Source organism: Cygnus atratus, chromosome 5 (assembly GCF_013377495.2).
Source record: "Cygnus atratus isolate AKBS03 ecotype Queensland, Australia chromosome 5, CAtr_DNAZoo_HiC_assembly, whole genome shotgun sequence".
NCBI lineage: Eukaryota > Metazoa > Chordata > Aves > Anseriformes > Anatidae > Cygnus > Cygnus atratus.
Genome location: NC_066366.1, coordinates 11492546 through 11505881, shown reverse-complemented (window position 1 = coordinate 11505881; position 13336 = coordinate 11492546). Strand labels below are relative to the sequence as shown.

The 13336-nt window shown below is 46.3% G+C and overlaps 1 protein-coding gene across 1 annotated transcript; it reads left to right on the top strand.

The window, feature by feature from the left end:
* The first annotated feature begins 9013 nt into the window (after positions 1 to 9013).
* On the top strand, positions 9014 to 13255 carry FTH1 (ferritin heavy chain 1). The gene is made up of 4 exons (XM_035549977.2): positions 9014 to 9295; positions 10988 to 11134; positions 12017 to 12142; positions 12913 to 13255. Exons 1-4 carry the CDS (start codon positions 9185 to 9187, stop codon positions 13075 to 13077), a joined length of 549 nt encoding a protein of 182 aa, XP_035405870.1. The 5' UTR covers positions 9014 to 9184; the 3' UTR covers positions 13078 to 13255.
* The last annotated feature ends 81 nt before the right edge of the window (positions 13256 to 13336 follow it).

Sequence of the window (13336 nt, the reverse complement as noted above, 5' to 3'; positions counted from 1 at the left end):
GGCATGAATGGGGAAGCCAGCTCTGGTCATGGTGGAAGAATGTGCACAGCACGTGAATATCTGCAATGGTCACCTCTAAAAAAGGTCCCTGTAGGGCAGAAACGAGCTGCCACATGGGAATATCTTCAGTCCCCTTGTTTTGTTCCTGAAGTGTTCAGCCTTCGGCACTCCAGCATGAGTCCCTGACGAATGCCTGTCTGTGAGCTGTCTCCTCGCTGTCTTATCTCCATTCCCTGCCACAATGAAGATCCTAACCCTGCTGCCACAAAGTGCTCAGTGCCCTCCTGCCATCAGAAAGTATCATACCTGAATGGACTGACTTGTAGAGCAAGGTTGGGATTGCCTCCCATTTTGTTGTTGCTTTTCCCCCCTTTTTTGCCTGCACACACACACAGAGAGTGAAACTTTCAGTTCATTTGCAGAGGTGTTATGGTGGGATCACGACGGGATCTAAGCTTTTAGGGGGGAATCGCTCTCCACTGTCCTGGGGGTGTATTCTAGCTCTCAAGATCTGGCAGTGGCATTGGAAGCAATTCACTTCCATATCCCCTGGACTTCTGGCTTCCCACTGCTGTTGAGCTTGGCCAGCACCCCTTATCCCCCTCAGCATGGAGACATAAACTGAGTGCTTGAGCTGCTGTCATGTCACGCTGCTTCTGACTGTGGAGCTTGCTAGATCTGTCCATCAGGGAATCCAACCCTGGAAATTAGACAAAAAAGGTTCACGTTTCCTCTTCTGTTTTCTACTAGGTTCATGAGCTGAACTGGCTCATAGATGCCCTGATGAACATTGAAGCTAGAGTGGCTGGGGACAGAGAAAAGAGGAAAATAATGGGACAGGGCAGGTGTATGACGTACGTGTGAGAAATGCAGTCTCTCCTTATTGACAGCCTTACCTTGTGTGAATGCCTTTATGCTCAGCCTACTGCTGTCCTGTGGGTTATGACCCTTCAGGATGCCTTTCAGAAGCAAACAATTCCATCAAACAAAAGGCAAGGAGTCCAGCTTGTGCTAAATAAGTGAGGAATGGAAATCTGTTTTCTTGTCTGACTGGGAAGTTCCTGATTTGACTGGTTTCGGTCTTGGTCATCAAAGCTAATTTAGACAATGGGGCAGTGTGGCTATGCATGACCGAGCAGACCTACTCATAACAGAGTGACTGAGGGACAGATTTGTTAGGTCAGGTGGAGCATTCCACCAACCTTCTTAAACCTGAAATGAAGATGGGTACTACCCTGGAGAAGTCTGAGAGCCTTACAGACTGACAGTTTTTGCTACCTCGTGAGACTGATAGTAAAGATTTTGCCTGGGGTCTCTTTCCAGCCTGCTGACCAAAACAACAGGACAACATAAGCCAAGGTTTGAGAGTCTAGTGGTTTGCCTGGGTTTAATGATTCTTCCTAGTCTGTTTTTTCAAAGAAACTCTCAACGCAGCAAGTGCTATGGCTTGGAATAGACAGATGTGATTGCTAAGGAGTTTATATACTCTTTTCTATAGCAACACATGCTCCTGTAGATGCCTTTCCATGTAGCTGACTGCAAGGGCAGGGTGGCCTGTTCTGAAAGCATTTTATCGGTTGCTGAAACACTGGACCATGCCCACAGATACCATTTGCTGAATTTAAGACGACGACTTATGCATGGTCCTCATACCCAATCCTATGTATTGATACCACGTTGTGTCTCACCCCCATAGAGGCTGCTGATGTCTTTTCCCCATTTTATTTCTCCCTCTGCCCAGTTTCACTGATTGTTTTATTTATTTATTTTTTCCTCACAAATGCTGTGCTGGACTGTTTGAAAAGGGTGAAGCAGTTTCTAAGCCCTTGGCTCTCCTTTTGCCCAGTTTGTTCAGCAAATGGGGCAAAAGCGGTTATGACACAGGGAAAGCAGCTTCCCCTCCAGTTGCTGCTGGTGTTGTGTCCAGCTCATTCAGAGGCAACTGTGCAGGGACAAATGCACTGCACTGCAATACTGGCTGACTGCTCCACAGATAGTACATGCAGGAGCAGTTCTCCCTTCATCCTTTTGAACTGCTTTTAAATATTTTTATCCTGATGGTGAGAGGCTGGGCATGGCTTAGGAGTAAATTACAGCCAGCGGGAGAAGTGAGCAAGTGGGTGTGCAGGTGGAGCCTGTGGAATTGTGGCTGCATCTCAGTTGCATAAGTGGCATTGATGTTTTCAGTGTCCCGTTATAGCAGCAGAGAAGGAACCATCTTTGCCCCCAGACCCAGAAAATTGCCTCTACTTTCCACTTGACCTTGCCAACCTTTGCCTCATTTCAGTAAAGAAAATTCCTCCAGGTCTTCTAAGCCAGTAAGACCTAATCTCTTCAATTCCTAAGAAAAATACATGAAATGAAGTCCTGGAGAGACCTGCTCAAGAACAGCACTCCAGAAGTGTCCTCCCCTATCAGCGTGCCCTGCCCGAGAGACCTTGATGTGGGCTGGTGCTTGTTTTTGTGGTAGAGCTGATGTCTTATCGGGCCGGTGCATGTTCTTTAAGCTGCTGTTTAATGGCCAGTTCCCTGTAAAAGCTTGTTTCTTCTCATCATGCTCGAACGCATTTGCCTGCCTGCCCCTTTTTGGGTGGCTACATATAAAAGCAAAGAGCACTTTAGGCTTAATGCTATATCATGTCTGTTCAAACTTGAGGCTATGCAGACTGCCAAAATGGCATCTCAGGGATGAAATGTAACTACCAATACGAGCATGCATGGGCAGGTGGATAGCCTGGTTTTGGGGGCATAGCCACGGGATAGGGAAGCTTTTGGAGAGCTACATGGCTCCACCTCAGATCTGCTGCACTGATGTCTCACTTCCCCCACTGGTCTCTGTGTCCTGCTGACCACGTGCAGTGCCACAGCTTATTTCTGTATGAAAAGCCTATAATGCACTGTGTGTTGGGAGCATGTGGGATCCCAGTGTAGCATGTGGGGGGCCAGACATTGTGCTGCAAGCATGCCAGTTCCAGCTGTGTGCCCAAAACATGCTGTTGGGCATCCTCACAAAAATAATGATAGCCTCAGCTGGCAGGTATATGCTTTAAAGTTTCTCTCTGTGATGGATTCCCAAATGAAATCTGAGCTTTGATAAAGGATACGGCCTGTGCATCCTACTCAGAATGAGAGCTGCCTGATCATTCGTGAAGACTTGAATACTTCAAAGTGGTTTGCAGGGGAATTTGTGATAGGAAGTTGATGATTTTTGGTCTATTGAGAAATTTTCCAATGTTTGTTGACTTTAGCAGGGTGGTTTTATTTACAAGTCATTTTTTTTTCCCAACATTTTACTCAAATACTAAAAGTTATTAAGTAGAACAGTTTTTAAAGACTTTGTAAATCTGAAAGGGGAGAGAAGTTGATCACACTAGAAGAGGATAATGCCAGTATAGCAAATGTTGTGGCCTGTGTTAACTGTGGAAGACTGTTGACGTTAAACTAATTCTGGATTTTGCAACCAGGCAAATCTCTCTATGCCCACCTAGTGCTCAGGCTGTCATTGGAATAAAATCTAGAGCTTTTGACTCCCAGGTGGTGGAGTCAGTCTTCAAATTAGGTTAAATGGGACTGGTACATGTCAGTAAATTCACCAAATACTGCTTCTGGCTGTGCTGAACAGACAGAACTATTGTTTTATTAACATTGTTCTTCCTCATTCTCATACCTCTAAGCACTTTTTTTTAAAAAAAATTTCCTTTTTAAGCAAACACATGCCAAAGAAGAAAAGATTAATTAAAAGGATATTCTGAACAAATTAGAGAACTGTAATCTCCTGGGGCATTTAGTTTAAACTGTCTATGTGCAGAAATGTTTCAGAGAGAGAAAAAAAAGCTGTAAGTACTTAGAAAATGTTTGTCTGTCCAAAATATATGTTATTTGCCTACAAAGTCCTATAGTACAGACTGTTACAGATTATTTTGTCATCATGACATTTTTTTTCCATAGCAGAACAGTTTGCTGTCTCCTAAGCAAATTTACTAGAGTAACTTCCAATACCCTTTGTTTTTCTGCCCTAGGACTGTGTTTCCAGGAATTAGCAGTTCTGTGTAATCAGCTGTTTGCATACTGAATTGGAAGTACTCAGTGAATCCCATCGCCTAAAACCTGGGTTTCCCCAGAAAACTGGGCACCTAAAAGAAACGACTGAAGAATTTAAGCAGTGTTTTACCCAAGGAGCTACAGGAGGATTTTGCAATCGATTGGAATTCCATTTATAGGATATCTTACAGCACAAGTGGAGCCCAGATGTTTTCAGTAAACGGCTTTCAAAACAGTTGAGATCAGTGTCAAATTTCCAGACATGTGATCGAGCTTGGAGTCAAGTTTGGGGTTTACCCAAAGTGTTTACCTAAAGTCTGTGTGCTGAATTACACTGAAGTTTGGGGGTGGAATGAAGTCCTCCATAACAAATATTTGACTGGACACATGGTTTATCTTATTTGCAGGACTTTGAGCTTTGAAAAAAAGGTTACTGTATTTTTGTTAGTGTAATATTTGAAGTATATTCAGCTCCCTCTTGCTCACTGGATTTAGAAGCGGTGTTGCATTTTAACTCAGATCTGTTGTTATTCTAGCTATTAAAATATCATGGCAAGAAAGCATTTTAAAGCAAGATGGGAACTGTTTCTACAGATGATAAATGACACATGCATTCCTGAACAATCTGGCTTGCCCAACTGCAGTGAACTCTGCTCACGTGAAGGGAGCCCTCTTGTTGGAGGTCTAGCTGGATGCCTAAGTCATACGATAAGTTTTTGCTGAGGCAGTCTATCAGCAAAAAAACTGACTTCCATTTTTACAAGCTTAGAATTTACTTTTGCAAGTACTGTCCAGTCATTTTTCAGCCCACAGTAAGATCACTGCCATGATTTGGAAGGTTGTACAGAAGAATGGCACAGGTTGAGTTGGTATGAATGATTGTAAAGTGTGTGTAAGGGACATGGAAACTTTCAAATTTTTAACACCGTATCCAAGCCTTACCCTATGCAAAGTCCTTGCCAACTTCAAACACTACGGGTGGCCCTGTCTGTACAAATTTGCTGTAACTATGTGTCATGCCCTCTTAAAAACCTGCTCGGGGCTTCCAATCTAACAGCGATTTACCCTTGGCCTGGGGTCGGACTCCTTTTTCCTGAGACTATGTGTGTGCGTCACATGCAATGGGAGTCACACCTCACTGAGATACTTTGAGGTGTGTGAAAACAGAAACTTGGTGTTTTTTTTTTCCTGCTACACCTTGAGCTGTGTCAACCAGTTCTCTGACTTAACCACCTTCTGTATATCTATGGAAAGAAGCTCATTTTATTTTGCATTTAATTTTTATGAGCAAAAAAGCTCAAATTTTTGCAAACTTGAATTGATGTCTTGTTGTCATATAAGGAACCTAAGCGTTACTGTCCTTGATTTGGCTGAGTTTCAGATCTGTGCTCTACATAGCATGTTTACATCTCAGCTGTAAACAAATGAGAGATCTTGCTCCATTGTTTCAGATGGGATCTAGTCCAAGGGAAAACAGAGATTGTCTTCAACAATTTGAAGCTTGTGTAGGCAGACAATACATTGCCTCTTGCCTGTGGGCAGCATGAAGAATGCCTCTGGTTTAGATCAACAAAGCAGCCAAGAGCTGACACAGATGCAAAGCAAGGCTGCGCATGCACTCAGCTAAGATGATGGATCAGTCTGCGGGCCACTGTGATGTTTGTGTGCGAAAGTGTACTGGAGGAAATAGTTTGGATTACCAGGCTCTTCCTGACTGCACTGAGGTCTTTCATCTATTGGATTTGAATGGAAAATGCCAGGATCTCCCTACTGCTTTGGACAGTTGCATGAATAATGGTCGGGCATGCAATTAACTACTAGCTACTGAAAGCTACATGATAGAAAGTAGTCTGCAAAGCATTGTCAGATCCAAAATACGAGCTTGCAGTTAGCAAATGTGAATACCATTTGATGTGAAGTCCAGCCCAAGTATGATAATGCTTCTTGCAGGCTGCTTCCCAAGAATGCTCATTCTTGATGAGGAAAGGCACAAGATAAAAGAGGGCTTGACCCAAGCCACAGAAAAACAGTACGAAATAATAAAACTTAAAACACTGTGACAGTAGTTTGAGAGAGTCAGTTGCACCACCAACCTAAAACTTGTAGTTATAGCTAAACCTAAACAATTCTAAGACCAGAGTGTTAGACAATCTTTGTATTTGTCACCAAGATGCTATGATGAATGAGTGTACAACCCAATACTTACTATTCTGGCCAAATAAATCTGCTGTCATCACTGTTAATGTGTATGTTTGTGCAACTTGTTATCGATCTAGAAAGCAGAATGTAGCACTTTACTAATCTTATTGACATCTAATCATCAGTGGCACAGTGTCCAAACTACAGAGGAAATATTCCCATTATTATTAGACTATTTGCTCAGTTGTTTACAAACTGTGATGTTGCACAGCCTTTCATGAAACAATGTAATGAGTATTTATGCAGCTTTGGTCATGATGAGATTGGAAAAAAAATAAACAATTGTTTGCAATCTATAAACTGCTGGGTAACTTTCTTCTCATAGTTCCAAGCGTGCCTTTGTCAGTCACAGGCATAAGGGTGGAAGGAGAGCAAAAAGAGCAAAGAACATGATGTAAATAAAGATAAAAAAAAAAAGTTTAGTAGTAGGTTCAAGGTTAATCTTTCTGGAATACTGAATCGTACTCTGCAATTACCTGCAAATATAGAGGCCTGCCTGAGTGTAAAGCTATATAAGAGTATATATGCTTCAGGAGGACAACCACTAATGTTTGACAAACCTTTTCAGCTAAATGTGAGGTTTGTTTGTTTGAAGTAACCTCAAACTGTTGAAAATACTACAGTATGAAAACAGTAATGCAAATCCGCCCAGCAGTTACCAAGTTACCACCTTTTTTTTTTTTTTACATAAGCATTTGTGTGGGAGGGGAACATGAGGGTTTCAAATGTACCTGGCAGCCTGCAGAAGTGCTAAGTATGATCCATATTAATTTACAGATCTTAATTACTTCTGATGGTTAACTGACAGAATCAAGAGAAAACTTTAAGTCAAAGGAAGACATTGACTGTCTGTTTCTTTAAGACACTCAGTATGCTGCTAAAAGTGCTGTTGTGCTGATGCAGACCAACCCGAAAGCAATCACATGGGAAATCAGACATTGCCTTCAGAACAAGGAAGTTCAAAGACCAAATGAAACTTTGTTGAAAGGACAAGTTAGAGGAAAAATTAACTTAAGCAGAGTTTGCAGGCTCAGTAATCCATGTTCCAGTACTTGTAATATTTCTGACTAATTTCAACATTTTCTGTTTTCCTGAACAAAAGCCAAGATTTTGGGAGCCCGATGTTAAGGGATGATCTCATAGGACATTTCTAAGCCTTCAAAGTTGTGATAGTAATTTATAACAAAAGTTGTGTTTACAATGTGTTCGAAAAATCAGAAACCAGAAAGTAAAAGAATCCAATGTTTGTTGAAAATAAACGACCAGACGAACTGAATGACTGTAGTAACAAAAGCAGCTGAAATAACCATCCCGATATCAGAAGGCTCAGTTTGTTCCGTTTGACCTTTGATTTCTCAATTACCTCTTTATTATTTGGCATTATGTTTGAAACGCTTACAGGCCCCTGTCCTAAATCTCACCATCGAGTAAATCGAACATCAGAGGGCAGGAAATGTTTGGTTTCTCGCCGTCTTTCTTGTTTGTGGTGCCTTTAGTCGTCACTGGACAATCGTGCCAACACACAGTGAGTTTCTTTCCCAAGGTCACACACAAACACCAGCAGTGATTGTTGCATGTGCCTGTCCCTATCTTGTAGCAGCTCCGAGGAAAGATGGTACCCCTCAGCTGTGTTCTTTCTTCTTGGGTTGGCTCACCAGATTAACCAAGGATTTTGGCCCTTATTTAATGGTTACTTGCATTTCTTCACTGCATTTTTGTGGCAGTATCTATCCGAAGCTGGGCCTGGTCACTGAAAGGAGGAAGTCTGAAAGCTTACTGGGCCTCGTCACTGAGTCACCAATGTTTGCTGGTGCGGAAAGCCAGAGCTAGAACTTGATGTTCTGCTCCAGGAGAGTACACGAAAGGGGGAAGAAAGTATCTACTATGGCACAGATTTCTTCCTCCTGACGCTGTCCTAAGCAGCTCAAGCCGTTCCTGTTGAAGTTACAAAGCTGCATGCTGTTTTCTGGGGACAAACAAGTGTGTTTTATTGTCAGGGCTACGGGGTGTAGGCACAAATGGCTGTGCTCCTGCAGGGGCAGAATGCCAGGGCCTGCTTCATCCATGGCAGGGCCTCCTTCATCCCACAGGCCTCCTTCACCCCATGGGCCTCCTTCATCCCCAGGACCTGCTTTATCCTCAGGGCATCCTTTACCCCCTGGGCCTCCTTTACCCTCAGGGCCTCCTTCCACTCTCTACAACTCCCTGAAGGGAAGGTGTGGGGATCTGGGGTCGGCCTCTTCTTGCAGATAGCTAGCAATAGGACTAGATGGAATGGCCTCAAGTTGCTCCAAGGTGGAAATTAGGGGACATTTCTTCTCAAAGAGAGCAGTCAGGCGTTGGGACGGGTTGCCCAGGGAGGTGGTGGAGTCACCGTCCCCGGGGGTGTTCAAGGAGAGGTTGGATGTGCTGCTTGGGGACATGGGTCAGTGGGTGACATGGGTGGTAGGGGACGGTTGGGCCGGGTGATTTTGGGGGCCTTTTCCAACATTAATGACTCTATGATTCAACCCCAAACCGACCCAACTGGGCCCGGCCCCGATCACTGGGGCGGGAGGGGGGGGGGGGGCAGTGACGGGAGGGGGACCGGGAGGAGGAGGGGGCGTGGCCAGGATAAGGGGCGTGGCCACCGGTCACGCGCCGCGGGGGAGGTGCTGAGTCACGCTGGGCCAGCAGAAGCGCGGCGGGCAGCGCCGCCAGTCCCCGCCCCCTCGCCCCCCCCCCGTTTCCCGCCACGCCGGCGCGCATGCGCGCGGTGACGCCAGCGACGCTATAAAAGGCACGGCGTCGAGCGGAGCAGGCCCAGAGTGCGTCGGCGAGGCGGAGCGGAGCGGGTTCCTGCGTCAACAGTGCTTGGACGGAACCGGCCGCGCTCGGGCCCGCCGCCTCACTACCACCACCAGCCACACACCGACACCGCAGCCTCTCCTCTCACGGCAGCGCGATGGCTACCCCTCTCTCCCAGGTGCGCCAGAACTACCACCAGGACTGCGAAGCGGCCGTCAACCGCCAGATCAACCTGGAGCTCTACGCGTCCTACGTGTACCTCAGCATGGTGAGGGGGGAAGGCTGCTTTTGGGGGGGGTGGGGGCTGCGTTTGGGGGGGGTGGGGGCTGCGTTTGGGGGGGGGGGGTTCGGGGGTCTCTAGGCCCTGATGATGTGGGGCCTGTGGGGGGTGTTGTGGTTTGGCCTCCCCGAGGAGGCCAGCCTCGGGGGGAAGGCGGGCCTTCGCGGCGGGGCCGCCTCCTCCTCCTCCTCGCCGAGGGCTTTGCGGCGTCGAGCTACAGGGAGAAATCCCGCGGCCCCCGGGGGAGGCTTTCCCCTGAAGGAAGGGGGCAGGGAGGGCGTGAGACCCGCGGGGTGCCCGAGCCCCGCAGGGGACGTCCTCCCCGCGCAGACTCCTTGCTCCGCCCGGGGGCGGCGACGGCGACAGCCGCTTATTTGTGCCGGTTTTCCGTAGGTGAGGCGCTTATCTCGGGCGGGTGCCGGTTACACGTTAACTGCTCTTTGTTCGCCGCCCCGGGCGGCCTCGTTATCAGCGCAGCTCAGCAGCCTCCGAGCGCCTCTGCCCTTGGGGCAGGGCTGGATGGCTGGGATTGCCTAACGAGGTGATTGGCGCCTCTCCCACGGGCGTTCTCCTCTCGCAGGCACGGTTCTTCGTAGTTCTGAAGTGAATTAGGAATCCAGGGGTTTCTTGGCCATGTGCCTCTTGTACTTGGCAAGAGACACCAATTTTAGCAATAGCTGAGTTGAGTAACTCGGTATGGGCACGGCTCTGACCTCTGCAGCAATCCGGGTGACTTAGATTTGCAGGTAACTTGAGACTTCGTAGTGACACTGTAGTATGTTGGGGCACCTAAGTGTACAGTTAAAGCTTCTTTCTGGGTTACTGTGGAGGGTTGAACCTCAGCTGCAAGCCAAATGTAACTGGTGGTGGTAGTAGTGACACACAAGCACCATTGTCTTGCCTTGAACCTCCAAACTGCTGGTTAAAGAGCAGAGAATTCCATGCTGTCTCATCTTGGAAATAACTGGTAGTTGATACAAAGAACTGGTAGTTGATACAAAGCTTTCTATTGAATTCTGCTTAAGACCAAAATACAAATAAGCTGTGACTTCTAACAGCTATTACATATTCTGTTTTTCAAGAGATGACTTTGCATTTGTTGTTGAACATGCACTTCAGTTAAACTTCTGTTTTTAAAAAGTGATACCGAAGATTTTTTTAGAAGTAGAAAGTGTATTTATTAGTCTATTCCCCAGTCAACCTGGTGAAACATTCATGAGGGCTTTTCTGTAGAATTATCTTCAAGTCCTTTGCCCTCTGAACTAGTGTTATAAGTCAGAACCTTGACCAGTGATCATTGTAAACAAAGAGCACAGGGAAAACTCATCCTTGTTTACAGCGAGGCATTTAGAGCCTGTGTTTAAAGCAGCAGAAGAGAAAACACAGTGGGGCATGGGTTTTTGTATATTTAGGAGTGAACTGCAAATACCATTTATTTGTGTTAATGATTGGGATGCAGGTTAAAACTTAATCCAGGCTGGGAAAACTGAACTTCTTACGAAGGGAAGAGCTCTGCCATATTGCCTTGCTGTCTGTCATGCTGCTGGCTAGCCCTGGCTTAGACTCTTGCTGTCTTGAAGTAGGGCTGATTGCAGACATGTCTGAAGTCACAGGATGAGCTTTGCTTCGTGTGCCTGCTGGAGTATTAGGCTTCTGAGCATGTGCATTCTTTCTTTTCAGTCCTACTACTTTGACCGGGATGATGTGGCTCTGAAAAACTTTGCCAAGTACTTCCTGCACCAGTCCCATGAGGAACGTGAGCATGCTGAGAAGCTGATGAAGCTGCAGAATCAGCGGGGTGGCCGCATCTTCTTGCAGGACATCAAGGTGAGGACTAGTGCTTTGGGTTGTCCTGCCTAATGCAGAACTAGACTGAGGGCCTATCTCCAGGCTGGAAGCGAAGGAATTCCCTAGGGATCTTGGAGAGCAGCAGCTGCTTGTACACTTGAGTGGACAGAAAAGGAAAGTGAAACAATAACAAAGCAAGTGATGCACAGTGCAGTTGCTTACTACTCACAGACCAATGCCCAGCTTGTCCCCAAGCAGTTGTTGTCTCTCCCTGGCTGACTGCCCCTTTTTTTTGTTGTTCAGTGTGATGCTGTATGGGATATCCCCTTGGCCAGTTGGGATCAGCTGTCCTGGTTGTGTCCTTTCCCAGCTCCTTGTGCACCCCCAGCCTCCTCGCTGGCAGGGCGGTATGAGGAGCTGGGAAGTCCATGAGCTGATGTAAGCACTGCTCTGCAACAACTAAACACCAGTATGTTATCACCACTGTTTTTCTCCTACATCCAAAACATGGCACCATATCAGCCACTCTGAGTAAATAAACCTTATCTCAGCTGAAACCAGGGCACCTGCTTGCTTAGGCTGTTAGATTACAAGGGTGGGAGGAGGAAGAAAGCAGGTGTAAGTCTTAACCTGCAAGATTTCACTGAGCATAACAGGAGGACTTATAGAACAGGCATCTCTGTTCTGTGACTTCCAGCATGCATTCAGTTCTGTTCAGTGTGCACTGCGTCAAGCTTTTCAAAACATCAAAATGCCTGAACTTGGTTGTGCTCAAACAACTTTCAGTATAAGACCCTTACTGGAGAGCTGCAGGATGCAGCAAGTTGCTCTTTTTAAGCAGAGTCTGAGACAGATCTAAAATGCTTTGCTCCCTATTGGTCCCTGGTTACTTAAAGTATGGTCATGGGCTTTCCCCTGTAGAAACCAGATCGTGATGACTGGGAGAATGGACTGACAGCAATGGAGTGTGCCCTGCACCTGGAGAAGAACGTGAACCAGTCGCTGTTGGAGCTGCACAAATTGGCAACTGAAAAGAACGACCCGCACGTAAGTGGCCACTGAAGCAAGAAAGTAGCTGTGCAGAGAGTGTGTGTGACTGGGTGGGTGGTGAGCTGGGGGTACCTGTTGGTCCTGCTGGTGAAAAAAGGGATGGACAAGCTGTGCAGCCCTTCCACAGGGAAGGGCACAGGGGTCAGCACCTACTGTAGCCATTTGGTAGCGTTATTGTGCTTTTTTCTTCTTGCAGAGGACCAGTTATGTTGTGTTTGGGTGGTTACAGCTGTCCTTACAGAGCAGTGGGTGTATGGCTGTTCAACCCCTTCTGATGCTGTTCTTCAGAACAGAAGGCATGTGGGCAACACTTTGGAGAAGTGTATTAAGCAATTCCCAACTGTGAATAAACCTGTGTTTTCAGAGTACTTCTGAAAATGTCTGCAAGCTAAAGCTTTTCTAAAAGGAGTAACATGTTGGACAAGACAGGTGTTAATAGTTACCATGAAAGGCTATACAGTGCTCTAAATGTGTTCAGGAACTTCCTTGTGGTGAAGAAAAGAATGTTTCCTGAACATGATACCACAATGCAGGTTCCTGGAGCAAGTGTGCCTGGATAGGCATGCCTCACTTTAGTTTTGCCTCAGTAATGCAAGAACAAGATCAAAGGCTACTTCTCAGATAGCTTCTGCAGCTTTAAAATTGTCCTTGTATATCATTTGTCCCTGTATATCATCTTTCACTAGGCAGAGTTAGAATGCTCATCCTGCTGAAACAGGATCTGAAATCAATGTGCAGACCTAAACTCTTCTTAATCTCCATTTCAGCTGTGTGACTTCATTGAAACTCACTACCTGGATGAGCAGGTGAAGGCCATCAAGGAGCTGGGTGACCATGTGACCAACCTGCGGAAGATGGGGGCACCAAAGTATGGCATGGCAGAGTACCTCTTCGACAAGCACACCCTAGGGCACAGTGACAATGAGAGCTGAAGTGTTGCCACAAACACCACCCTGTGGGTTTCAGGAAGATTCCTGCTTTACTGTCCAGCAGTGCATGCATCTTCAGCTATCTAGATAAACAGTTCTCTTACTCTGTACCAAATATCAGCCTTCTTTTCTCCTGTGTTTTGTGTATCGCCTTCCATCCAATAAAGTGACTTGGTTCAAAGCGGTTTGTTCTCTTTCTTGAAAGGATTGTGCTCCCTAGTCGCCACTGGGAGAGTTTTATCTTAAGCTGGGCATGAAGAAA

Coding starts and splice junctions, on each gene's coding strand:
- FTH1 (XM_035549977.2), top strand. CDS start 9,185: ATGGCTACCCCTCTCTCCCAGGTGCGCCAGAACTACCACCAGGACTGC. Junction 11,135..12,016: donor TCTTCTTGCAGGACATCAAG/GTGAGGACTAGT, acceptor TTTCCCCTGTAG/AAACCAGATCGTGATGACTG. Junction 12,143..12,912: donor CTGAAAAGAACGACCCGCAC/GTAAGTGGCCAC, acceptor TCTCCATTTCAG/CTGTGTGACTTCATTGAAAC.